Source organism: Emys orbicularis, chromosome 18, assembly GCF_028017835.1.
Source record: "Emys orbicularis isolate rEmyOrb1 chromosome 18, rEmyOrb1.hap1, whole genome shotgun sequence".
Classification (NCBI taxonomy): domain Eukaryota; kingdom Metazoa; phylum Chordata; order Testudines; family Emydidae; genus Emys; species Emys orbicularis.
In genome coordinates, this window is record NC_088700.1 from 20,772,810 (window position 1) to 20,800,274 (window position 27,465).

Here is a 27,465-nt window from a genome sequence, read left to right on the forward strand (position 1 = left end):
CCTCCCATTCAAAATGTGGGGAAGACTCATATTCAATACATGAAAAAGGAAAAAGCTGGTAGATAATTCATGGCGCTCTCAAGTCTCCACAAAGGTGGAACTAAAACATAACAAATGACTTGACAGTTGCTGGGAGAAGCTCAAGTCTGGTCCACCTAAAATAAGACCTACCAGCTTTGTTAAGAACGTGGACATATGAGTTTACCCATTATATATCTGCTGGTAGTTACAGGTACAGTACTTCAGAGGAATAAATCCACATATGACTTTCCTTCTTGTTTATAAGAGCAGGATACACAGGGTGAGCACGGGAAAGCATGGCATTCATGCATGTAGTGTCCTTTGCTAGGAGCAGAGATGTCAAACAGCCTGACTTGTGTTTTGGTAGGGTTGCTTGCAGCAGAATTTTCTAGGCTGTTTTATCCCCAGATAAACATGGCTGTCTCAAGGTCTGTGTCAATCTGAGTGAATTGATGTAGTTAAAAAGAGGGGGGAAATGTGTAGGTGAGGTTTTAAATGACTCACTGTAACCCACAGACACAATCCTTAATCGCAGGAGGAGGACAAAGTTGCAGAACCTTGTCTCACCATAGGGACAAGGCTTTTGCCCCTGGCTCGGGGTAAGGGGGCCACACCCACCCAACCTCAGGGCATCCTTCTCAAATGTAGGATTCCTGGTGGTGGGTGAAGTTCAGCGATGGGTGCTGCGAGTGTCACAGCCATAGGGAGCACTGGTGTGTAAGTGACGATCGGGGATATAGGGGTCCTATCCCGGTTCCGGACTGTTCACAAAAGCGGCACCTGAGCTCCCTGTTGTCTGAACACACTAAACAAAGACTGTGAATGGCTAGCCAACTACAAAAGCAGTTTCTCCTCCCTTGGTGTTCACACCTCAACTGCTAGAAGAGGGCCTCATCCTCCCTGATTGAACTAACCTGGTTATCTCTAGACTGATTCTTGCCTGCATATTTATACCTGCCTCTGGAAATTTCCATTACATGTGTCTGACGAAGTGGGTATTCACCCATGAAAGCTTATGCTCCAATACGTCTGTTAGTCTATAAGGTGCCACAGGACTCTTTGTCGCTTTTTACAGATCCAGACTAACGCGGCTACCCCTCTGATACTAAAAGTTGGGGGGTTAAGTGCATTGATTGAGTAGAAAATATCCCCTCCCCGGCCTTTCCCCCATGGCGGAGAGAAACCCAACATGAAGGGGGGATGGAGAGGGCGGCTGGGGGGGGTGTCTCAGCGCCCCATTGTGGGGGCTCTCTGGGTTGGGTTAGGTTTTAAATGACACCGAGCTGCAGGGCCGGCCTGCCGCGCTGGAAAATCAAACCGGCCAGCTTCCTCCTCAGCCAATCAGCCTGCGGGGCTGCCCATCGCCGGCCAATGAGAAAGGAGAATGCTAATGAAGTGACGTCAACCGAAGGGGGTGCCCCCATTCAGAAAAAAAATGAACTCCAATCCCGGAGCCAGGCGGCGTTCCCCGCGGAACTTGGTGTAACAATTTCCAGCGCCCCGATGGCTCCGGAGCGCGGGGCTCGCCCGCTGCCCTGCGGCACGGAGGGGCTGCCCAGAGCCTTCCTGCAGAGCCTGCGGACCCTCTTCGACATCCTGGATGACCGGCGGCGGGGCTACGTGCACCTGCGGGAGATCGAGTCCCGCTGGCAGGGGGCCGAGGCCCGGGAGCTCCCCCCCGGCGTGCTGGAGGGGCTGCGGCAGGCGGCCCCGGCCAGCGGCTACCTCACCTTCGAGAGGTTCGTGCTGGGGCTCCGGGCCTCGCTGCTGAGCCCGGCGAACGGGGGTAAAGCGGCCCGGCCGGCCCCGGGAGGATGCGACCCCGCCGCCCCCAAGGGCGGGCCGGGCCGAGGGCAAGGGGAGCCCAGGCCGCTGGCGGAGAAGGGCAGGTGCTCGAGCGGGCTCGCCGGCAGCGCGTCCCGGAGCATGGAGAAGATCCCCAGCCCGCCGGGAGCCCCCGCGCACCGGGCCGAGGGGGAGAGCCGGGGCAGGAGCAGAGGTGAGTGAGGGAGGGACGGGCCGTGGGCTGGAGATCCGCAGCCCCGGGGTGGGGGGTGTCTGCGCCTCGCTGGGTTGAGCCAGACTCGCTTTCCCCTTCCCACACGGCCCCTCTCCGCTCCTGGGGCTAGAGCCCGCTCTCGGCAGCTTCTGCGCAGGCTGCCTGCCTGTCCCAGCCTTGGGCTCGCCGTTTAATTCGGCTTGGGCCCGACCCAGTGCTCCCTCTAACTTTCCCCACCCAGGTGCGGAATGAATTTTGTTATGTGCACCAATATGGAGGTGATGTGTGACTGGGGCAGAGGGTTGAGGTGCAGGGGGGGTGAGGGCTCTGGCTGGGGATGAGGGGCTCAGGGCTGGGGCAGAGGGTTGAGGTGCGGGGGGGGGGGGTGAGGGCTCTGGCTGGGGGTGTGGGCCCTGGGGTGGGGTTGGGGATGAGGGGGTTGGGGTGTAGGAGGATGCTTAGGGGCTATGGCAGGGAGAGAGGACTCCCCCCAGCTCTCTCTTCCCACAGCAGCACCTGGGCATGGGGGGGAGAGAAGAGGTGCCTCTCCCAGCCTCTGCAGCTCTGGGGGCTGGGGCTGCAAAATAGGTGTCCCTCCCCTGGCCCTAGCAAGTCTGGGCTGGGAAAGGGTTGCCCTGGGCACGGCTGGTTGGGGGCTGGGCTAGGTGCAGATTTTGGGGGGGGTACCCCTGCCCCAGCTGCGGCAGGTCCCTGGGTGGGTTCCTTGAGCACCTGCACGGCACTAAATAGGCTGCTGCGTGGCCGTGCAGCTTACAGGGAACTTAGCCCCCACCCCTTGTCTCGCTCAATGCCCTCACAGCACCCTGGTCTGAAACTCACCGCCTGATTGGTCTCTCCTCCTGTGCCTGCACCGCTTGTCGTTGAGACTTTTTTATTAAAAGGAGTAATTTGGGGTGGGGGAGTCTCTCTACACTGGCAACAAACACAGAAGCAGGTGGCAGGATTCGGGGCCCCGCTCTGCCACCCTTGCTCATGTTGAGTAGCATCCAGCTCCATTGACTTCATGGAGACTACCTGAAGAAGAGCTCTGTGTAAACTCTGATGCTCGTCTCTCTCACCAACAGCAGTTGGCCCAATTAAAGATATGACCTCACCCGCCTTGTCTCACTAATAACCTGGTACTGACACGGCTCCAACAACGCTGCATGCAGAGGAAGGGCCAGTTTGGCCTTTCAAAAGGGTCATTGAAAACTACTTGGCACCTTGAATAATGGCTTGCTCAGAATGTCAGTGACTATTCCATGTGAGCAAGAGTATCACAATCTAGCCCAAAGATGCTACTCACCTGGAGTAAGGATGGTAGTGTGTGGCTGTGTGGATACCAATTGTCTGCATTGTGCTTGTGGGGTTGTATTTTTTTTTTTAAATGATTATTATTTCTTCTTTCACGGACTCCTCTCCTTTCTCTTCCCCCCCCCCCCCCGCCAAGCTGACATCTGTCTCTGAGAACTTGCATTCTGACAAAAAATAAAATAAAAATGCACCAGATTTTATTGTGATTGAATGTTGTGGGTTTTAAAATCCACCACAGTCTTCAAAATAGAACTTCTTTCCCCTGCCTGAGGCTGTTCTGGCCCTTTGAGGGGTGTGAATGAATCTGGGAAGTGGGTAAGGTGAGGTGCTGAGGCGTACAATGGACTCTAGCCTGGCTCCCCAGAATCATGTGGAGGAGTAACTGCAGTATTCACATGGAGTGCAGATTACTGGATAAGTGCCATCACTCTCTTGCAGCCTCATCTGCTTTTCCTGAAGACTTTGGTTCAGGTTATTTTCTGCTGGGCTCTGATCTGGTCATTGGATCTGAAATATCTGACCCTTTGGATGGTTTTCAGATCAAGAAAATGCGGGAAGTTTGCTGCTGTGGTACCTGCGGAAATTCAGCAATTTCATAGTTTCAAATCATGAAAAAGGCCACTGCTGCTGGATTGCTCCGGTAGAGATGGCAGAAGGCCAGGGTGTGTCTGGACCAACACCTGTAGCTCTGGTTTCAAGCAGTGCAAACCTGTTTCTCCCTCTGATGTAAGACAACAAAAAATTCACTCCTTATGGGCCTGATGCAAGCCCATGAAGCCAACGGAATTCTTTTTATGGACTTCAGCTCAGGCCCTGTACTGCATTACTTTCACAATATATACTTGACTCCCGTTTCCAGCTCCCAATCAATCACTGGTGCACCTTTAACTTGTATCCCTCATCATGTGGTGACTTGTCTGTTACAGTGATGAACAAGAAATATTAGGGGCTTAACATTAACATGCCCGTAGTTGTCCTGTTGCCTAAAGTGATGTAGGTGACATCACTCTGGTGGCTAGAAATGCAGCCGTTCAGATGTTCGTTCAGGTTTACGGACGGATCGCCATGTCTTGTGTGTCAGTGAAAGGGCCCCCTGCTAGCTGAGCAAATGCGACTGAACCAATCGCAGAGTTAAGTTTGATAACCAATGTGGTAATAGACTCTCAAACTTTTTTTTATATAGTGGGAACTTCATCTTCACAGAATGATTTATCTTGTGGATCAAGCCTCATTCAGGACTGCTGAGGCCACGTGCCCTTCTGTTTGTGATCACATAACATCCCTGTTGCTATTCCAGCAATTGCTTAGATGGAGAGTAACATTAGGAAATCATTCCGTGTGTACTTAGTTGTCTTTTAGTGCTACTGAACCAGCAAGTGCTCCGCATGCCTCCTGTAGTTCATGGATCACAGTTTAAGACAGTGGCTCTCAAACCTTTGTACTGGTGACCCCTTTCACATAGCAAACCTCTGAGTGCGACGACCCCCCGCTTTATAAATTAAAACCACCTTTTAAAATATATTTAACACCATTATAAATGCTGGAGGCAAAGTGGGGTTTGGGGTGGAGGTTGACAGCTCACGACCCCCTAGGGTGACCAGACATCCTGATATTATTGGGACAGTCCCGATTTTAAGAGATTTGTCCCACGTCGGTCGGGACGCCCTTTGTCCCGATATCAGGGACCGCTCACGGCACGCACCTGAGGTCCCGGGGCTGGCGGCACTTCCTGGGGCAGCTCCCAGTGCCCGCCCGCCAGCAAGAGCCGGCAGTGCGGCCCCTAGGCACAGAGGCGGTGAGGGGGTCTCCCATGCTGCACCGGCTCCGTCCTGCCCAATCAGAGCTGCGGGGGCGGGCAGAAAGCCCTCTGACCCAATCCTAGGAGCCAGAGGGACCTGCCGGATGCTTCCCAGGAGCCCAGGTAAGCACCGCCGGGACTCCCCACCTTGCCCCTTGGCAGGTCCCTCTGGCTCTTAGGGTCGGGGCAGGGCGGAGGGCGCTCTGTGCGCTGCCAGCGCATGCAAGCCCCGCTCCGCAGCTCCCATTGGCACATTTCCTGGCCAATGGGAGCCACGGAGCTCGCGCTTGTGGTGGGCGCAGCACATGGAGACCCCTCAGCTGCCCCTGATCCTACGAGTCAGAGGGACTTGCCAGATCCTTCCTGGGAGCTGCCCCAGGTAGGCACTGCCAGGACCCCCCACCCCCGGCAGGTCCCTGTGGCTCTTGGGGGTGGGGGGAGTAGGGGGCTCTGGAGCAGAACCCCTCTGCACTCGGGGTGCCCCTAAGATGGGCTGGGCAGGTCAGCTCGCAGGGAGCCCTGGCTTGCAGAGCCTGGCGGGGAGTCCCCTGCAGCCGGCTCCGTGGATGCAGTGGAAGGGCTAGAACTGGCTCTGAAACGAGCTGTGGCTCTGTGCTCGATGGGGGAGGCTGCTAGAATCGGAGAGTTGCCATTTCAAAGCTTTTCTTTCCCCACCTGTTTTTGCCTGGGGGAGGCAGGGGCAGGTGCCCCACAGAGGTAACAGCTGCATGCTCCCCCCAGCAGTGTGTGTGCAGACCGGTCCACCTAGCTCATGGCAGAGCCAAGGAAAGGAGACGCCTGCCTCTGCAGATGCTGATTCCACCCAGGGCAAGCCGGGGCTGAGCACTGCTAAGCTGCTGCCCACGTCACTTACCCACATTGGCAAGCAGGGATCGCACCTGGCGGCGTACATCTGCTTGATGTACAATCGGGCGCCATTTGTCCCGATATTCAGGTAAAATTTAAAATTTGGTAGTGAAATAGAAAATTAATTGATTGGGAATGTCCCATTAAACCCGACTGGGATCTGTTCTCTACTGGCAATTTTGGTTTTTCAGGTTGTTTTCCGGTGTAACGCAATTTACAGAAGGGATATGTAGTTTACAGTTCTGAACCACAGTGCATACCGTAGGACAAACTACACTGGGCACATAAGAAGCAGAGAGACTGTGCGGTTCTTTTCAGTGGCTAGCTAACGGTCTTCAGCCGAAAACCCCACCCGAAATGGCAACGGCAAGAGAGGAGCCAACTACCAAAAACCAAAAAAGACTGTGCAGATACAGGACAGAATGGAAAACCGCTTACACCTGGATTCGGAAATCCTAAGAGTGTGATACAAAAGGCTTTTGTAAAGCATGCAGGAAGGAATTTAGCATTTGCCATGGCGGTGAGTCTGATGTTAAGCATCATGCTGATTAAAAAAATCATGGACGAAACACCCAGACTCACAAGAGCAATACCCTGGTCTCACATTTTTTTTTCAGCAGGCCAAATGAATCCTTCAATAAGGAGGTTATCGCTGTTGAGCTAACTCAGGTTTACCACACAGTCCATCAACATTCCTGTCGCTCGCGTCGCTGTGAACTTAAACTGGTGCCTACCTTGTATCCAGATTCAACGATTGCGAAGCACGTCAGCTGTGGCCGGACTAAAGCGGAGGCATTGATCAAAAATGTGCTGTCACCGCTCTCAACAGAATTTTTAAAAGACCTCAGCAAGCCAGATGGTCCCTATTTCTCAGTTGCCACAGATGCATCTAACAAGGGCAATGTGAAAACTTTCCCCTTATCACTGAGATACTGGACACCCGAACATGGGGTCCAAGATAAACTGTTACTTTTCTATGAGTAAAGCGAAGAGACTGCAGAGGCAATAAGCAACACATTACTTGAAAAACTTGCGACATACAAACTAGACCTAAACAAAGCATCTTCATACTGTGCTGATAATGCAAACGTGAATTATGGAAAGCGACATCAGTGTACCAGAATTAAAAAAAAAAAAAACAAAATGAAAATATCTTGCCTGCAAACTGCCCTGGCCATGTTGTGCACAATGCCGTGAAACATGCTAGCAGTACCCTACAAGTTGATATTGAGACTCTGGTGATTAAGACGTTCAATCATTTCAGCAGTTCTGCTAAGAGAGTAGCAGCATTGAAGGATATGTTTGACTTTGTGGATATGGAGTATGCCACTTTATTGCGCCACGTTCTGACACTCTGGTTGAGTCTTTTCCCAGCTGTAAACAGACTTGTAAATAGGTGGCAGGCTGTTAAGTGCTACTTTGTTTCTCTGGGCAGTGAGAAGTGCCCAAAATCTCTGTGGATGCTGTTCTCGGACATGGAAAACCGTGAACAAGGTGAGGGGCCTAGCAAAGTTGAGGTTCATCTGTTTTTCCTCCAGAATGTCCTGAAAATCTTCAATGATACTGTGCTCTGTTTGGAAAATGAGAGTATGACAGCATGTGAAGTGTATGCCATAATGAATACTCTGAGAATTAAACTTCAGCAATGGAAAAATGACAAATTCTTTGGCTCCAAAGTTGAAAATGCATTAACTGAGATGCTGCCTGTCACTGCTGCATGTCTCCAGAAAGACTTCATGAAATGTTATGATGTGTTGATCCTATATTTGGAGAAATGGTTTGATTTTTTTCAACAACTGACTACTTGTTCAATACCCAGTGCTTGAACATCAAAGTTAATAGGGCATTCGAATACAAGGATCTGTCTGCGGCTGTGACAGCTGTAAACCTCCAGAAAACAGTGGATCTTGATCAGCTCTATGATGAGTACTGTATCATCAAAGACATCAACTCCAAGTTGGAGCCTGGAAACTACTCAGTTGGGGAACTCTGGTCTCAAGTGCTGAGAAACAAGGACGGTAGCACTGAATTCCTGAACATGACAAAGCTGGTGTCATACGTGCTCAGTATACCAGTCAGCAACGTGTACACAGAGCGTGTATTTTCAATCATGAAAGGTGCATGGACTGATGTCCAGAATCGAAGTAGCATAGACTTGGTGCGGAGTGAAACCCTTGTCAAAATGAATTTCTGGAGGAGTTGCAAGGACTTCTACAGCTTTGTGATTGCCATAGTCCTGACTTGCTTCTGGGCAAAGTCATCCAAGAAGTACTAGACTTCTGGCATGTCTGAGAGGTATGCAAATTGGGAAGCTGATTTATTAACTGAATAAAAACCCCAGCCCTTTATCCCTGTTGTTTGTTTAGTGTACAAATAAATCTGTAGGTTTAAATATGGATTATAGCTAAGTCTATAATTTAGTTGGGGGGGCCGTGACACTCACTGATTCCAGACCTCTGTGACTTGGTTTGCTTCAGCCACTGACAGCTGAAGGCAGGACTGTGGGGGGCCCCCCCTCTGTGACTGCGGCTGGGGCTGGAGCCAGGGCTAGCACTGTGACCCTTCGCTCCCCTGCCCTTCAACTGGGTCTGATTTTGCAACCAGGATCCTGCGCCCCTGGCCCCGTGGCTTCTGCTGGGGGCTGGAGCCGGAGCCCTGCGCCCCTGGCCCTGTGGCTTCTGCTGGGGGCTGGAGCCGGAGCCCTGCGCCCCTGGCCCCGTGGCTTCTGCTGGGGGCTGGAGCCGGAGCCCTGCGCCCCTGGCCCCGTGGCTTCTGCTGGGGGCTGGAGCCGGAGCCCTGCGCCCCTGGCCCCGTGGCTTCTGCTGGGGGCTGGAGCCGGAGCCCTGCGCCCCTGGCCCCGTGGCTTGTGGTGCGGGCTGCAGCAAGGGCCGTACACCCTTCTTGTAGCTTCCTAGGCCTGTGCGCCCCCTCTCATGGCTCCGGTCGGGGCTGTGCACCTGTGGCTCTCTTCCTCCCCCCTGCTCGCCCAATGTGTCCTGATATTTCACTCTTGCGATCTGGTCACCCTACGACCCCCCCCCCCATGTAATAACCTCACGACCCCCTGAGGGGTCCCGACCTCCAGTTTGAGAACCCCTGGTTTAAGAAGTGCCCTGTTATCGTTTACAAGCCAATCATTTTTATTATACCTGTTTCTAGGAATGCAGAAATTGCTATTCTGGATCGGACCATCTAGCCCAGCATCCTGCTCCTATAGGGGCCGGCACCAGCTGCTTCAGAGGAAGGTGTAAGAGACCCTGGTGTTTGTAGGCAGTTATGGGATCACTAACCAGAGGGAAAGTTTCTTCTATAATAAAAAAGAGGAAACTGAGGCTCAAATCATCCAACAATTCATTCGAGAGAGATCACAACAGACTGGGAGCTCAAGATGAGAATGTTTGTCCTAGTGCAACGGAGTTCTGCTCTGAATTCCAGGAAGCGGTGGGAAAAGGTGCGACTTAGAACTTGCTGCAGAGATGAAATGTGGGAAGAGGATTGAGTCTCAATTTATTGGCCTTTCGAGCCAATTCTGAGCCCTCACCAGTGAACATGAGAACTTGTGCTGACAGTCACTGAACAGGGTATCTGTGCCTCAGTTTCCCCATGTGTAAAATTGAGATAATGATACTTAAAGTGCTTAGCAAAAGAGGTGAGATCTACTAATGAAAAATATTTACATAAGAAAGGGATAGATAAGACAGAGGATATCATAATGCTTCTATATAAATCCATGGTACGCCCATATCTTGACTACTGCGTGCAGATGTGGTCGCCCCATCTCAAAAAAGATATATTGGAATTGGAAAAGGTTCAGAAAAGGGCAACAAAAATGGGGTATGAAACAGCTTCCATATGAGGAGAGATTAATAAGACTGGGACTTTTCAGCTTGGAAAAGAGATGACTAAGGGAGGATATAATAGAGGTCTGTAAAATCATGACTGGTATGAAGAAAGTAAATAAGGAAATGTCATTTACTCCTTCCCATAACACACGAACTAGGGGTCACCAAATGAAATTAATAGGCAGCAGGTTTAGAACAAAAGGAAGTGTTTTTTCACACAACGTACAGTCAACCTGTGGAACTCATTGCCAGAGGATGTTGTGAAGGCCAAGACCATAACAGGGTTCAAAAAAGAACTAGACAAGTTCATGGCAGATAGGTTCATCAATGGCTATTATCCAGGATGGGCAGGGATGGTGTCCCTAGCCTCCGTTTGCCAGAAGCTGGGAATGGGCGACAGGGGATGGATCATTTGATGATTTCCTGTTCTGTTCGTTCCCTCCAGGGCATCAGGCATTGACCACTGTCGGAAGACAGGACACTGGGCTAGATGGACCTTTGGTCTGACCCAGTAGGGCTGGTCTTATGTTCTTATGTTCTTATGCGTTTGTGACAGGGCAGGGGATTGAACCCAGAGCTGCAGAATGTCAGGCTAGTGCCTGAACTACTGGCTCATCCTTCATCCCTCCCCAGCTCATGACTCACCTGGGATTTGCCCTCGCCGTGCCGAAGCTCCGGTCAGTTGTAGTGGCCCCTCTTGAGTGCTCAGGAGGGTGAAGGGGAGCACGGGCAGGAAAATGGAAACAGGGCAGTTAGATGGGTGGGTGTCTTGTTCTAACTTTTATTGCACAAGCCAAATACTAACCATCAAAGGGTAAAGAAGAAACTTCCCCCTTGGGCAGTTTATGGCCTAATTGCCTGGTAGGGGAAAGTGTAAAACTACCATGAGGCATCTGGCGACAAGATACCGGGCTGCTGTTCTCCTGTTCCTGTTTGAACCTAGACTGGCCAAGGCACCTGTAAATATGCTGCACTGGCAGAACAGGGGCCTGGATGGCCTAACAGGTCCCTTCCACCTGTAACTGCTGATGAGTTGATTCCTCTCCCCCCAGGGAACGCTGGCTCACATGCAGCATCTGGTTGTTAGCATGATTCTTGCTTGATCTTCTGTCTTTCATTGGGCCTAGCTCAGGTGCCCAGAGGTCAGTCGACTTGCCTGGGGCTACCCACTGAGTCAGAGGGTCAGATGGGATTAAAATCCAGAGTCTTCGCGCTCAGCACAGTGTCCAAATCTGCAGTAGACACAAGCCTGTAAAAGCAGCATAAGCCTCTGTAGTTGGTCATTGCCTCTGTGATGCTCTTCATCCAAGAGGGCTCCCATATCTGCTTCAGGGCTTAGTTTAATGAAGAAAAGCATGATTGCCTTCGGTTGGGGACTATCCCTCTGCTTGGCAAGGGTGTGCGTGGCAGGCGCATCGTACAGCGTTAGAGATGGATGTGTTCCTCTCAGATTGTTTGGCACATTCCCCCTTCAGTATCATAGGGAGCCAAAGGCTGTTGGCAGAATGGCTTATGGTTCTTCAAAGACCCCTCCCACCTGTGCCTTGTTGACTGATGGGCGCAGTGGTTGATGATTCACTAGCCATTCAGCCTCACAAGAGTCATGAGTTTGGTGGTCTTGGCTCAGTCCCTACCTGACATGTTCACAGTGCGAAAAGTCCCACAGCCCCATTCCGTGTGCCCAGCACACTCTGTTCGGAAGATTAACGAGCAGCAGCTGGCATTCTGGATCAAAGCAGCTGCAGGCACTCTGCACAGATCATGCCTGCTTTCTACCCCTTTCGGTCTGGTGCTGTCAGCCCTTTGCTGCTCTGAGCACTAAACAGCACGTGCTTCATAGGGGAGTCGCTAATCTGCCCCCGCCAGAGAGCTGCAATCTGTGTTCTCATCGAGTGGAAGCGTCGGTGGGAAAGAGTCTCCCGCACTAGGTAAACTCAGGAGTCCATCACTGCACCTGCCTCATTGTTCAGCTGATCACAAATCCTGGACCAGGCTCAACAGGTGACTGTCTACCACAACCATGCGCTGGCTTGGCCTGGCTTCCTCTCCATGTGGTGACTGTGGGGCAGCGTTTCAGACAACTCGTGGTGGAGGAGAGTCCAATTCAACACCTGGAGGGTGGGTTACAACGCCTCGCTTAGCTCCTGGTTACGGAACCTGGACATTGAGCTCTGACATCTGCGTAGGGTGGCACCTAGGAACTGGCTACCTTGTGCTGGGGGTTCTGGGGAGGAGGATGTGAGGGTGGGCTCTGGCTGCTGAGAGACAGAACGTGGTCCGGATTCTAGGGTGCAGGGCCGGTGCAACCATTTAGGCAAACTAGGCGGCCGCCTAGCGCGCCTAGTGGTTGGGGGCGCCTAAAAGCCCGCTCAGGCGAGGAGGTGGAGTGAAGGTGAGCTGCGGTGGGGGGGGGGGGTGTGTGCGGGGAGGGCCGCCCGCCCGCAGTAACGGGTTAGTTAGTTAGTAAGCGGGGTTAGCTGCCGCTGGGGGGGAGGGGGGGGGAAGAGAGTCTCCCCGAGCAGGGTTAGCTGCTGTGGGGGGGGGGGCGGGGGGGGGGGCGCAAAACTTCCTTGCACCGGCCCTGCTAGGGTGGAATTTCTTCTGATCTTACCCCCAACCTGCTTCCCAAGTGGGGGTTCCTAATGTGAGTAGCTTCCCCCTGCTGTTTGTTCCTGTCCCGCTGCTGGTTGCTCTCAGAAGGCCAGGCCAGGAAAGAGCAACCTTGGATTCCAGGTCTGTGTGCCAAGAGGCAGGGCAAGCTGCAGCAATGAAGTGGGCGGGAGGTGCAAAGGTGAGGGGGATGAGGATCTGCTGCGGGTAGCAGGAGAAGTTGGGGTGATGGGGGGCAACAGGAGTGAGGAAGCAGGTGGGCAGCTCTTGCTGACAGAGGAGAGGCCCTGGAAAGATGGGCACTGGCTTCAGCACCTCGCTGCAGGACACTGGGCACAAGCAAACTCCTTTGTGCTCTCAGGCCTAATCTCACTCCTTTGGCACTGATCACCCGTCGGGGTCAGGGGTGTGTGTGGGGTGTATGTTTGCTATAAAATCATAGGGATGAACTTTACAGCGGACTCCAGCGCTGGGCAAAGTGGCTTCACTGGGCAGGAAGCCCATTGAAAGCTCTGTCTCCATACAGTCAGGGTCTGGTCTCTGTGCTGACCCAGTGGCAGATAGGCTGCTGATGCTCTGGAAAATCATGTGAGAGCTCGGGGTGGCCTGGAGTGCTCTCTGGGCTGGCTGGGGAGGGGATCACAGACCTCAGGAGCCAGGGCAGGGAAGAGGCAAACGTCTGGTGTTGAAGAAATGCATAGCAGCCCCGAGCACAGCAGCTTGTGTTGGAGCCAGCGACTTTGCATGGAGATTAGAAGCGTTGGCAGCACAAGCCAGGAGAGAACTAGGCTGCGGGAGTCATTAAGGGTCTAGTTGGCCAGGTGGTGACTAATGCAGTGTTTGGCTAGAAGCAGCCTGCCCTTTATAGGAGACAAGCACCAAAGCCTGTCATGGCCCTCGTGAAATCAAGTGGGGGCCCTACTTCATAAGCCCCTTGAATCCCATGTGTACAGCTCACCCACACACCCCTCGATTGACCCACCTCTCGGCTCAGGTGGAGCCAGCGGCATGTCCTTGCTCTAATCTGCCCTACACAACTTTTTCGGAAGGCCCCGCCCTGCCCACTCTCCCTAGCGTGTGCTGGTGGATAGGTTGTTTCCAGCCATTGAGGCCAGTGGGCAAGGCAGCCCAGGTCTTGGGATCGCTTTGGCCACGGTGACCCACCGAGAGGGGTTGCAGGAATCCTGCTGTGAGGCAGGAGCACATGTCAATGTAGCTTTTTTGTACTGAATGCACCTGACCCAAGTGTTGACCAGAAAGAAACTGAACCCTCCTGTCTCTCCATGCCTGGCGTGGCTCCACCAAAGGAAAGTCTCAAGCTCTGATCCAGTGTGCCCAGCAGGTCGCTTGTGGAATCCAGAGTGGATTCCCCTCCTCCCTGCACCCCCAAGCAGCACCTTTGCGTAACAAACAATGGGCACCCTTTACCAAAGGCGCCAGTATGATTTAATGGGGTGACTCTTGGCTGTCTGGTACTGGGTATGAGCGCAGGAGGCCACGTGGCAAAATGGGGAAGGGTCGACCTGCCTCAGAGTCACTGGTAGACTAAATGTGACAAGGCCCCTAAGCAGGCCAGGGGTCTATGTTCGGGCACTCAGGGAAATGAACTCTGATAGTATCTCAGTTAGCTGCAAGCTCTGCTTCTTAACGGAATCTTCCAGGAGAACCTTGATGGGTCTTGTTTGCCCACCCGACTGGCAACGTGGGCTGCCCGCTCTGCTGATGCGACAAGGATTGTCCTTTGCCGTGTGGGTAGCTGAGGATTTGGGTTCTGGGAGAAGGTGGTGTCTGGCATCTGATCTCCCCTAAGGTGGTTCCGTACCAGGGTCAAATATGTTTGTTCTTGGTGCCTGGAAGGGCCCGAGGTTGGATTTGCATGAGTGCTGGTGGAAGGGCCAGGCACAGAGGGTGAGGTGAGGGCTCCTTTCCCCTGCAGTAAGCTGGCTGATGTACTCTTCTTTCATTCCCCACTAGGGTGACCAGATAGCAAGTGTGAAAAATCGGGACGGGGGGGGGTTAATGGGTGCTTTTATAAGACAAAGTCCCAAATATTGGGACTGTTTGTATAAAATGGGGACATCTGGTCACCCTATTCCCCACCCTCTGCAATGTGGGGCTGACTTCTTAAGTTGCTAAACCTGTTATTGCTGCAGTTAATGGGAGCTGTGATTAATTCTCCACTCAGCCCCACCTCCCCTGGTTAGAGAAAGTAGAGGTGAGAGTGTTACGTTCTCCTCCAGCATTGGCTCTTATTACAAATGTGAGCATTGGCCGCTCGCTGGTGGGCCTGGCCCTCCGCTTTCCTTGACTTGAACCCGTGAGGTCCTTCCCCGTGGGAGTAACTGGGATGTAAGCTGTGTACCGCGTTGCAGTACATGCGGGGGAAAAGGTCATGTGCTCATCTGAGGTCTCTGCAATACCCAGGCATGGCCAGGTGAGTGGCTGCCGGAGCAAGGCTGAAATCCCAACCTGCAGACTCCTCTTGGTGCTCAGCCCGGACTTGAATGGGTTAAAAGGTCCTTTTTAAATTGTATTTATTTTTTTAAAGCCTCTAGAATATATGGAGAAATCCTCCGATCCTCTCGTGTTGGGTGTATGTCCCTGCACGGTGCCTTCTTCAAAATGTGCATGTCCTTCCTCCATTGCAGGTGCCGATGGGAAGCCCACAGGACAGTCCCATTGCGAGGGCAGTTGCACGGGGGTGGTGGACGCTCGGCGGCATGAGAGAGGTCGCGGTGAGCACCGGAGACACACCATCACCAACGGGGTGGACTATGGCATGGTAGGGGAGCAGCTGTGTCCTGGTTTCCCAGCCACTGTCCTTCCTGCCAGGAGTAGCTGCAACCACTAGGAGTTCTGCTGTCCTACGTGCTGTTTGCTGCCTGGTGGGTGTACTGGAAGGAGAGCTGCCCAGTCTCGCTCTTGGTCCACCCTGGTGTTTTGTGGTTACACTTGTCCTACGGGGTAGCATGAACTTGGGGTTTGTGGGGTATTAGTGAGAGATTCTGATATTTCTTTTAACATGTATTGCATCACTGCGCAGTCTCTTACAAATCACCCTCTATCCTGCAACCTATGCAAAGGGAACAGTCAAGGACGCTAGGTAGCCTGTAAACGCCTAATGCCGTAGTGTGATAATCAAATGGGTGGGTTTGTACCGCTGCGTCTCCGCAGAAGTAAATGCTCCTTTGACTTCTAAACGCTGTGGCAGAGCATGGGGGCTTCAGAGCCGAGATTAATGTTTTAGTCTTTTTCTTTTGCAAACATACCAGAGAAATTAAATGCAAAGACATGTGTTGCCTAGTACAGGCTCAGTTGTACTCCGCTGGTGCAGGGATCTGCCAGGGCCCAGGTCACTCGAGGGTCAGGGCCAAACTCTAGGGGCTGGATCATGTAATGCAGGGGTCAGCAACCTTTCAGAAGTGCTGTGCCGAGTCTTCATTTATTCACTCTAATTAAGGTTTCACGTGCCAGTCATACATTTTAATGTTTTTAGAAGATCTCTTTCTATAAGTCTATAATATATAACTAAACTATTGTTGTATGTAAAGTAAATAAGGTTTTTAAAATGTTTAAGAAGCTTCATTTAAAATTAAATTAAAATGCAGAGCCCCCTGGACCCGGGCAGTGTGAGTGCCACTGACAATCAGCACGCGTGCCATAGGTTGCCTACCCCTGATGTAATGTATTCAGTCCCCTTTGCACTAAAACCTCTGTGGATGGCTGGTGGAGAATTTCTCCACTGCGGAAGACTCTCTACCATCTCCTGTCCCAGCCACTGCGGGCGTGGTGGGGAAGGGTTGGAGCAGAGGTCCATTATGCCTGATCCTCAGCCGGCATAAGACGCCCCAAGAGACCTTTTGTCAATGGTAAGTTAGAGTTGCTAATATGCACTGAGGCCAGGGAGCCTGTCCCCTCTCTGGCCCCAGAGCAGGGTGGGGAATCGGCCCCTGGAGAGCCATGGTGTGCAATAGAAGTACCTATTATCAGCTCACCCACGCGGCTCATGATCCAAAAACCTGCCTATGGGCAGTTTGAATTAGTAACGTTAACGGAAGCTCCTGCCTTTCCTGTACCTTGCGTGCAATGTAATTTGCATTATTTTATCCTAAGCGTGCTGCCCTGCTGCACCGGTTCTTGCCTTTCTCAAATGCCAATATCTCTCTCTTCTCTCCCCCTCCCCACCCCCGATTTGAAGGGCACGTGGGCTGCCTTTGTGCGGCATTGATTATGTCGGCACAGCAGCTTCCGGCCACATAACACGCTCTGATTCCTGGCCTGGTTCTCCCCAGGGGTTAGTGGGGGCTTTGCACACACATGAATTAGGAGCTCATTTGCTAAAGCAAGCTGCAGCAGTGCTGAGAATTCATCCCCTTTGCTCACTGTGGGAGCTGGAGCTGGAGCAGGGCCAGTGCTGTGAAGCGCTTGCAGGGGAATAATAGGTGCCTCAGGAAAGCTGTGTTCTACCTCCATTCAGCCAGACTGGACACTCTGGGTTGCTGTTTTTGAGATGGGGAGGGGCCCTTACTCAGATAAGAGTCAGCTAAGGGGAACTCTCGTACCCCCAGCTCTCTGAGGCAGCGTTCAGCACTGTGGATTGCAATCACTGACTTCAATGCTACGCCTTAACATTTGCTAATAGGCACAGCTGGAGAAGCGAGGTAGGCTGGGCTTGTGGTTCAGGAGCTGACCTGGGACTCGGCAGATTGGGTTCGATTCCTGTCTGTCGGATCGCGGGTGAGTCCCTTCCCCGGTCTGGGCTCGCTTTCCCCATCTGGAGCATGGTAGTAATGGCACTGACCGACCGCTCTGGGTGTTCTGTCTGCGTGGGGTACTTCTCTGGCCGCCAGTGCCGTAGTCTGAGCTCCTCACAGGCTTTACTCTCTTGATCCTGGGAGGCAGGGCAGGGCTATTATGCCCATTCGACAGGTGGGGAACTGAGCCAGACAAACTAAGTGGCTTACCCAGCGTGACGCAGGATGCTTGTGGTAGAGCAGGAATTGAATGCAGATCTCCCATGGCCCAGACTAGTGCTCTAACCACTGGACCAGCCTGCCTCTCCTCTCTCTCTCGGCTGTAAAGTGCTTTGGGAGCCTTGGCCAGAGGGTGGTTATTCCTGATCAGCCTAAAAACAAATCAGTCCCTTCTCGGCATGCTGATTCCTTGGGACACCAGAGCCCCCTCTGAATCCCAAGCACCATGCTGCAGCCGCTTGTGGCCCAGCAGTGGGCGAGTGGAGCGTGTGGCTGACCCCTCTCGCCTGTGTGCGCTGGGAGTGGTTGTGCAGTGGCCCCAGGACAGCGTGTATCCAGCTGGCTTGTCTTTCACTGAGCCCATTGATCGGCCTATTCCCCCTGTGGCTTCTCTGCAGCTGGGACGAGGCTTTTTACGAGAGGTTAAGCTCGTTCATTCGTGAGCATCCCGGGCTGAAGTGCCCCCTCACCCCCCCCCTCCCCCCGTCCAGGCCATCCCCACTCGAGTGGAAGGGACCCCTGCTTCTTCCTCCCATTCTGGAAGCTGCCTCCGCCAGCATCCGTAACCCACGCTCCTCCCTTGCCAGCTGACTAGATGCCTTCCATCCGCTCGCCGAGCAGAGATGCCATTGTCCCACCGGCGAGTGGGATGTTGTCCTTTCCTCCGGTCACCATGGTAACTGGCCGGGCCAGGGCAGGGCATTCGGTGCCCGGCTGCGGACACAGCTGGATGGGCGTCCTCGCGACATACAGCACCCTCTTCGTTCCTCTGAGCAGCAGCCTGTGCAGCTCCAAGGCTCTGCAGTTCTTCCTGTGGGTATGTCCCGGGCAGTCCGCTGGCCTGGCTGCGTGTGTCCGTCTCCTGAAAGGGGACAGGCAGAGATCAGCTCCGTTGCCCTGCCGCTTTGGAGGGCTCAGGCTGTGACTAGCATGGATTGCAAGGGATTGCTGTGGCTGCGGGCGTCTGGCAGGCTGCATGAAGCATTGGGAAGGCTGATAAACCTCCAGTCTGTCCCTCTTTTACAGAAGTGAAATGCATGCGAGTGGCCTCTAGGATTATGAGCTGAGTCCCTCTTATTGTGTGAGCCTGCTATATACCCAGAGTATGAGAAGCGTGAGCAGCACTCAAGTGGTGTCTAAACTTGCCTTCTCCCCTCGGTAATATTGAAATCCCTGGATACTGGCAGTCGTCTCCTGCTCTGCTGTGCTTGGTTCGCAGGCCTGGCGAGTCAACGTTTGAATTGCAAACACATCTTGTGTTTGAAAAAGCGAAGCCCAGAGAAGGGTGTGGGCTCTGGGTTGTGTTGCAGGCTGGGTGCAGCCTGGAGAAGAGGAGACCTTGTGTGTTTAGCTTCATCATGATGTGGCCGTTTGAAAAGGATTTTTCTGTAATGGCTTTTTAATAATTCTTGCTGTTGCTCCTTAGGTGTGGACTCGCTCACTTCCTGCGATGGTTTTAAACATGCAGTTGCTTGTATCTCTTGTTTGTATTAGGGCTGCTATATACAGCTATAGAAGCTTTTTGTTTATTTGTGTTAGGGGAGCACTTATAGGCCCCCACTTGGCTCAGGACCCCATAGTGTTAGGGGCTGTACAGACGTATAGTAAGAGACCGTCATTTTCCCAAAGACCTTCCAGTCTAAATAGATGATAATAACAATAGTACTTTTCATCAGTGAATCTCAAAAATCTTTCGACAGGGAGATAAGTATCATTATCCCCATTTTACAGATGGGGAAGCAGGCACAGGGAGGCGAAGTGTTTCCCAGGGTTACAAATCAGGTTAGCACCTAGGTGTCTAGCCCATACTGCTGAAGCCTTGCATTGTCTCCAGTTAGTAGGTGCTCCAGAAATGAAAGCACCAAAACTTGATTTGACAGGGAGATGCATAGCTCTGAGCTTTATTCATAGAATCATAGGTCTCTTCCAACCCTAATCTTTTGAGGAGGTCATCTAGTCCAACCCCCTTCCCAAAGCAGAACCAACCCCAATTAAATTATCCCAGCCAGGGCTTTGTCAAGCCGGGCCTTAAAAACCTCTAAGGATGGAGATTCCACCACCTCCCTAGGTAACTCATTCCAGTGCTTCACCACCCTCCTAGTGACATCGTGTTTCCTAATATCCAACCTAGACCTCCCCCACTGCAACTTGAGGCTATTGCTCCTTGTTCTGTCATCTGCCACCACTGACGACAGCTGAGTTCCATCCTCTTTGGAACCCCCTTCAGGTAGTTGAAGGCTGCTATCAAATCCCCCCTCATTCTTCTCTTCTTCTGCAGACTAAACAAGCCCAGTTCCCTCAGCCTCTCCTTGTAAGTCATGTGCCCCAGCCCCCTGATCATTTTCATTGCCCTCTGCTGGACTCTTTTTCCAATTTGTCTACATCCTTTATGTAGTGGGGGCCCAAAACTTGACGCAATACTCCAGGTGTGGCCTCACCAGTGCTGAATAGAAGGGAATAATCACTTCCCTCGATCTGCTGGCAATGCTCCTCCTACTAATGCAGCCCAATATGCCCTTCGCCTTCTTGTTAAGGTCTACTGGTGTCCTGAGGGCATAGTTTGACTTCTGGATGTGGTGGGGCCGCTCAAGCCAGGCCAATGGGACTCTGCATTCGGGGGGGGGGGGCAATTCCACGCCTATCTGAGACTTGCAGTTCGGGAGGCAACACCCCTCCTGCCCCCCCCCCCAAACTTTGTCTGGAGAGCCATCTTCTCTGCCTGGTGGCAGCTACCGGCCTGCTGGCATCTGTGCTGGCTGGAGAGAGAGAGAGGAACCACACCCCCATGATGTCGTGTGTCTGCTATGCAAACAAACCTGGGGGCAGAAACGCTTGCTGTCCATGGGAACTGCACCCGCTTGGTTGCTAGGCCATTGGCTCTCGCTGGGTCCCTGATTCTTTCTCACATTCTGGTCCCAGTTTGCTCGGTTCAGGGCTTGGGGCATTTCCTAGGTTTCTAGTACGTGTGTTTAACTCTGCCATTCTTTGCTTGGGTCAGGGCTTGGGGTTGAGCCCAGTCTGGGGGACTGAAAGTGGAGCCCTGAGCATCCCTTCAAGTGACTCTGGGGATCCCCCCTTCCCCCAACCCTTTTCATCACAACTAAGAGCTGGTGACCTAAGGCCAGCCCGTGCGCAGAGCCGGCTGCTTTAACTGTCCTGGCCCCACTCTCTAGTAACGTCCCATTGGAAACTCGCCCCAGCTGTTTTACTGCCGGGATTTGTCATTACATACGTGACCAGAGGGATCCCCAGCGCACCATGCGGCTGAGTCCTACCCTGGGAAAGCAATGGCTGGTGCTGCCGTTCTTCTGCTCATTACCCTCTCAAAGGTTGGATGCTCACGGTGGAGTCATATAGTTAGTCCATGTGCTGAGCCAATGGCACATTGCACCACCCGCCTCCTGATACCAGATAATTACTAGCCCTCATTAAGCCCAAACATCAAGTAGAACAATGTGCGATGCTTTCAGCTCTGTTCTGAGAATGTTGGTTGGTTGGGGCAGGGTGATGGTTATGGCAGTTATCAGTGTGTGAGTCAGTGCCTGATTGGACAGAGGAGAACTTAACCCTGCATTTCCTAGGTTTCTAGTATGTGTGTTTCACTCTGCCGTTCTTCCAATAATAAACGTTCCACACAGTGTGAGCTCGCAGCCTTAAACTTCTGTAAGGTGGCTGCTTTAGGCCCCAAAGCTAGAAGATGTTGGGTTAAATGACCAGGGATTTTCAAAGAAGCCTGTGGAATTTGGCCCCTAACCCCCTTAAACATCTCTGAACAATGCAGTGTAGAGCACTGGAGTATCTGAGATCCAGCATCATGCACTGGAGACTAAACTGCAGGTTCCTGTAGAGTGATAAGGGAAATGCTTAATTGCAGCTCGGAGGAGGAAATCTCCTGCCATGGCTGCATGGGCAATTGAGATGAAATCTCAATGCAGAGGTTTCCTATTGACCTAACCCATTAAGCCACTATTTATAATAGAGCAACAGGACTGATCTAACGTGGGCAGGGTGGGAGCTGCAGCCTGGGGGAAGAAGGAAGGAAGGGTGTTGGGAGGGGAGACTCTCCCATGACCTGCACTTGGTTCAACCTAGCCGAGAAACCTGCTTTCCATGGAGCAAGAACCTTCTGAGTAGTAGCGATCTGAGTATGGATCTGCTCTCTGGTTGTCTGTCTTCCTCTGGCTTTGCAGCAGCTGCATGATGGATCGGATTGGTGTGTCATGGTCTCCACCTCCCATTAGGCTATTGAAACATAATACTGAAAGATATTACATGAAAGATAATACTTAGTCCTGCCATGAGTGCAGGGGACTGGACTAGATGACCTCTCGAGATCCCTTCCCGTCCTACAATTCTATAAGCTGGGTAAGGGACTTTTTGTGGGTCTGACCAGACAAACATGTCCATGCGATTCTGATCTAGCTAGTCTCTTGGATGCCAGTATGATGCAGCGGTAAAGGGACACCTAGACTTGCTGAGAAAGGAGGCTCCCATGAGTGATCTCCACCCCAGAGCGTCTGATTGTAGCCAAGCTTCATATTCCACCGTAAAGAAGCCCCATGCTCCAGTTAGGCTACGGTTCTCCATGTCTGTTCTAGGTCCACATCCTCTTGAAGGCTGGTTATAGCCGAATGTGCAGGTTGACGGGATGCCAGGGTCCATGAGAAGAGGGGAGGGGACAGAGACAAGCTTTCCATCCCTTCGCTCATCAGCTGATGTCAGGATGCCCAAATCTGGCAGCTCTCTCCTGAACTCTTTGCTCCTGCTTCTCTAAAGCTGCCACAAGGGGATGAGCCACCTTTCACCCGTCTCGTCCTTGCCGGGGTCTGCAGCTGGTAACTGAATTCCTGCATGTGCCATGGCTAGAGGCTGAGCATCTCCTCTGTGCTTGATGTGGTCGTGAACTGGACCCAAAGCAAAGTGACTTGGGCTTTGGATTAGGTCACTCCTGGCTGGCTCCAGAACTGAGACTGGCAGGACTGTTTCTCTGAACGCTTGGCCTTGGTTCGCTCCAGGGATGGATGGTGGTGTTATGGACCAGGATGTAGGTGGTCAGGTCTAAAGGCAGAGCAGGCGTACAGGTTGGGGAATGAAGCCAAGGCTCAGGGGCCAAGCCAGAGTCCGAACTAGGAATGGAAGCTGAGGTCAGATGCCAAATGCCGGAGTCAAGGTCGGAAGGCAGAGGCCGGGGTCAGAGCCAGGCCTGGAGGTGAGGCATAAGGCAGGAGGAGAGGCAAGGATCAAGCATGGTGGGACCAGGAGTGAAGACAACAGTAAGGCAGGAGCAGGGTTGGGTGCAGCAGTCAGGCACAAGCAAGGTCCAATGCAGCCACAACAGGAATCCACCTTGTTGCTCAGACAAACTTCCTGTTCCTCCTCTTGGCTTAAATAGCATAGTTGGACCAATTGGTGGAGCCAGGTGATCCTCCAATCAGAGCTCCTGTGGGTGGTGCCCTGGCTGGGGCTATAGCCCTAGTAGCGTCTCCGTCCAGGTGGTTTCAGTAGCCATTGGGTAGAGGCCAGGATGCGGCAGCTTTCTGGGGACTCCCAGCCCTGGGTTCAGGACCCATTTTCAGGAGGGCAGGAGGTGTGATTGACGTCCCATAGGTTTGGCTGGAGGGGGTATTAAAGTACCTGGGTTTTGTGTCTTGCAGCTGAAGCAAATGAAGGAGCTGGAGCAGGAGAAGGACTTCCTGCTCCAGGGGCTGGAGATGGTGGAGCGTGCCCGGGAATGGTACCACCAGCAGATCCAGACAGTGCAGGAGTGCCAGAAACACCTGGGGAAAAACAAAACCACAAACGTGAGTGTGGGGCTTGCTCCAGGGACCGTCTCACCTTTGAGTGCCCTGCCTGGGGGGGGGGGCTGGATAAAGGACTGGTTAAAACCGGAGACGGGAAAGACCAAGTTCTAATATCACTTCCCCTTAACGATCTAATGGAGACATGGGATGAGATCTGCAGAAGCACTCAGCACTGACACTCTGCTCCCACTGCAGTCAGTGGAGGTGGGCTGTGAAGGGGATGGGGGGAGTGGGTACGTGTGGGACTTACATATGTGGAGGGGTTAGGGCAGCTAGGGTCACTTAGTCTGTGAAGGGGAAGAGACATATGGCAGGTCACTTCTCTTCCCCCTTTTTCTTACCTTGTCCCACAAATGAGCTGAGAAGCTGCCCGGCCCATTCTAGGGAACCTGCTTTGCCCAGCGTGGCGCTAACCTGTGGGACTTAATCGCAGGCTCAACTCGCCCCTTGTGCCAGCAGGAGTCACTCTTCTGGCCCCAGGGGCATCACTCCTGCCTCCACCCAGGCAGAACTGTACCCAAAAAGGCAGCCGAATGCTCAGTGGATTGTTTCCTTTTGGAGAAGGGTCCAAAGCTCTTAGGCCCAGATCTGCCAAGGGATTTAGGCACATAACTTCATTCATTTCTGTGGGAGTTAGGAGCCTAAATCCCTCTGAGGATCTGGGCCTTAATGATCGTTAATCACCCCGGTAGCTCTGCAGATGGGAGATAATGAAGGGGATCAACTCTGTGGTGTCCAGGAAGGGTTCCTCACTCCCCGTGTGCACACACATACCTATGCCTCCTTGCCCAGCTGGCTGGGTCAGGTGCTTATCCCGTCACCCTCCTCTGACGCATGTGGCATTGGTCGTTGCCCGGGGCAGCGTTCCAGAGCAGGAGCAGAGATGTGGCCGGGCCAGGATGGTTTTGTAAATAGAGATGAGCCCAGCAGCCTCCTTGGCGTGCACCCTCCTGGGCTCTCTGGAGAAGTGCACGTCCCACCCCAGTCTAAAGTCAGCATTGGCTGGAATATTCCCTTCCACCCGCCCAGTTTGCCAGCCAGGCTGGGTCCTGAAAGATGAGTCCCGTGGAGTTGTGATGAAGGCCAGCGAGCTCTTGGGTTGTCTCTGCTTGCACATCACAGCAGCATGAAGTCCTGGAGAACTGGCTCCTCACTCCACCTTCCCACCCTTGCTTCTTCCAGGACTTCTTCCCAGAGGGGAGCCAAAGCCACCTGGGTCGCCTTCTACCCAAGCTGCAGGAAGTGAACCGCTGCCTCGGAGAGCTCCTGTCCACCTCGGGGAAGGTGAGCGCGCTGTCCTGGTAGCACCGGTGCCCCTGCTCCCAGGGCTGGCCGTTTGTATCGCTCTCCATTAGATCAATGGTAGCAGTGTAGGGGGACACCAGACCAGAAACGGAATTATTACGGCCCCGTAGGAATGCCTGGTCCCTCAGCTGAGGGACAGGAGCAGGTGCCTGGAGACTCTTGGCTCTAACCTAGCAAGGGTTTAGAGCCCACCTGGTCTATGGGACGCTTGTAGGTGGTCACAGGGTGAAGCACTTCAGCAGGATTCAGAAAGGGGTTAGCCGGTACGTGGATAATTCGAACATGCAGAACTATAACCCTGCCTCCTTCCGAGATCCAGCCCCTCCCGCTGAGTCTGGCTGCTGTCGGAGACAGGCCACTGGGCTAGATGGACCCCTGGCCTGATACAGTCTGGTAATTCCTCTGGTCCCAGAGAATGAGCAGTGACTCTCTGGCCCGTTCTATCCCCTGGCAGAGCTCTAGAGACTTTAAAACAAAGTCTCCATGCTGGGGAAGGACAGACTCAGGTTGCAAAGGGACCCAGCGAGATCAGTGCTGTGGGGTGGGGCTGCAGACACCTCAGGGATGGGAAGCCCTGCGCCCTTGGGACAAGGGGTGAGGATGTAACCCAGCCACTGCACCTGTCGTGTCACGGCCAGTTTCTTTTCCTCTCCTCCCTCTTTGCTGCCGAATGTGGCTCTTTCCACTGCTCTCAGGTTCTGGGGTGGGGGCGAGGAGGGGGAGGTCTGCACAGGTCGACGAAACCCTGGTGCAGAGGATTGGTGCTGAGGGATGAGCTCCCTGGTTGCTTCGGCTGGTGAACTGAGTCCATTGGCACCTGCTCCCCCCACCCCCGCAACTCGCTGTGGGTTAAGCAATGAGCTCGCAGTGCCCTCTGCAGGCTGAGCTGTGTATTGACATGCCAGGCCGACATGCAGCTAGTGGAGACAGGTCAGTGAGGCATCAGCCGCCAGGAGGCAGGTGTGAGGAGGGCTGTGACGGGTGATCTACATGGAGAGCCCAGCCCTGGCCCGAGGCTGGGGAAGCAGAAAGCTAGTGGGGACAGACAGTAGAAAGATTAATTCCCTCTCCTTCCCAGCCTCTGAACTCCTCCTCGTCGGCGCTGACCAGACAGGTCCCTGCTGCCCCCGTGCCGCCGCCTGCCCTGGCAGGGCCCCAGCAAGCCATCAGTATGCTGAAGGAGCAAAACCGGCTTCTCACCAAGGTGAGGGGGTGGGGGGCTCCCCCCACCGGGAGAGGGTCAGGAGCTTGGAACTGGGGCCAAAGGAAGGGCAGGGGAGCTGGGAGCCAGCCCCTGGGGCAGGCGGAGCCAGAGGGACGGGATCTTCTGGGAGGAGGTTAGTGTGTGGGGGGGGGGAGAGGATGGCTGTGGGAGTGGGACCCAGGCCTAAGAGAAGCACGTAGATGAGAGGGGAACCCTGCACAGCAAAGATACTCGGAGCCCCCCCATTAAATGAGGCTGCTGAGCGGTGTCGGCTTCTGGTTCTGCCCTCTCACCACACGGCACAAGGGGCCTGGAGGGCTCGGGGAATTGAGCACGTCAGCTGGAGGCCACTGGAATCCGTCTCACTGAGGCTGGGGGAGGGGGGACGCCAGGTGCTAGCTGACAGCTCTGGGCCGGGAGGGAGGGGGCAGGTGTACCCATCGTGTGACCTGCCTTGTAGACAGGCTAAGCGGGGACTGGCGACCAGGGGCTGCAGGGACAGTGGGGGGAGCTCATGCTCTGCCGTGAGAGCTTTGGGCCTGTCGCTCTAAACCACCTGGAGTTTGCTCTGGCCAAATGAAACTCCCTGGAGTTGAGGAGATCCAGCCGGTCATCCGGGGTGTCTGGGGAGGGGCAGGACCCTGGGAAGGGCTTGCTGCCCACAGGGAATGTTCCCCACTCACCAGGGCTCTTCCTCCTTCCTGTGCAGGAGGTGACTGAGAAGAGCGAGCGGATCACCCAGCTGGAGCAGGAGAAATCCGCCCTGATCAAGCAGCTATTTGAGGCACGGGCCCGAAATAACCATGAAACAAGCCAGCTGGACTCCACCTTCATCTAGCCCCCCTAACTGACCTCCCCCACCCCAGGCCGGGGCTCTGGGGAGGGGCTGGGCAGGGACACCACTGCAAAAGCAGCCCCAGCCTAGACACCAGGTCTGAGCCTCCATGGGGCCTAGGCTTATTGTGGGTTTCTATGGGGCCGTGACTCCTGCCCAGGTCGCGTTGGTTCCCTTGCTCCTTGGAGATAGGTCCGGAGGTGCTAGCAAAGCCCCTGAACTGATCCCTGTCTGATACCAGAGCCTGTCCCAGGCCTCCCTGGCAGAGTTCTGGCATCTCCCCACACCTGTGCTCTGTGTTGTGACTGGACGGCGTCTCCCTCTCAGGTACGCTGCTGCCCTTCTGCCTTGGAAATCGAGCGGGGCACCACGCACGTCTTCCCGATTCATTTCACTCGGGGCGGGGGGAGCACCGTACTCCGAAGGTTTTCTCCTCCCTCCAAGTGCTGTTGCTGCAGCTGTACGGTCTTCAGCCCCTTGTGTGACATGGCTGAATGCCGGCTGCTTTCCGAAGAGGACTGTGTATTGCTGTTTAACACTCCTGTTGGCATCGAAGGGGTACAGTGACCCCTCAGAGGCTAGTCCCTCACGTGCCTAACCCCTCACTCCAGCACGGGGCTAGCTTGGATGTCCGTGATGGTACTGTCCCAAGCTTCAACCACTCATGACACCAAGACCCTATTTGCAGGAGCTGGAGCAGATCCTCATAGTACGATAGCCCCTCTCTCGTGTTTGGAGTAGCGATGAAATAGTCAATGTTTACACTTCAACTGACATAATTAAGTTTTGGGGTTAACACCCCAGTCAGATGAATGGGACAGTTCCCAGCTCTGAGCTACTGTTCCAGGCTGCCTCTAGTCTCAGGCACACATCCCTGCATCAGTTACACCATAGAA

General features: G+C 53.6%; 1 protein-coding gene across 1 annotated transcript; it reads left to right on the forward strand.

The window, feature by feature from the left end:
- The first annotated feature begins 1,524 nt into the window (after window positions 1-1,524).
- SAPCD2 (suppressor APC domain containing 2) lies at window positions 1,525-26,572 on the forward strand. Its single transcript, XM_065418955.1, has 6 exons — window positions 1,525-2,020; window positions 15,100-15,233; window positions 23,079-23,225; window positions 24,408-24,509; window positions 25,609-25,734; window positions 26,444-26,572. Exons 1-6 carry the CDS (start codon window positions 1,525-1,527, stop codon window positions 26,570-26,572), a joined length of 1,134 nt encoding a protein of 377 aa, XP_065275027.1.
- The last annotated feature ends 893 nt before the right edge of the window (window positions 26,573-27,465 follow it).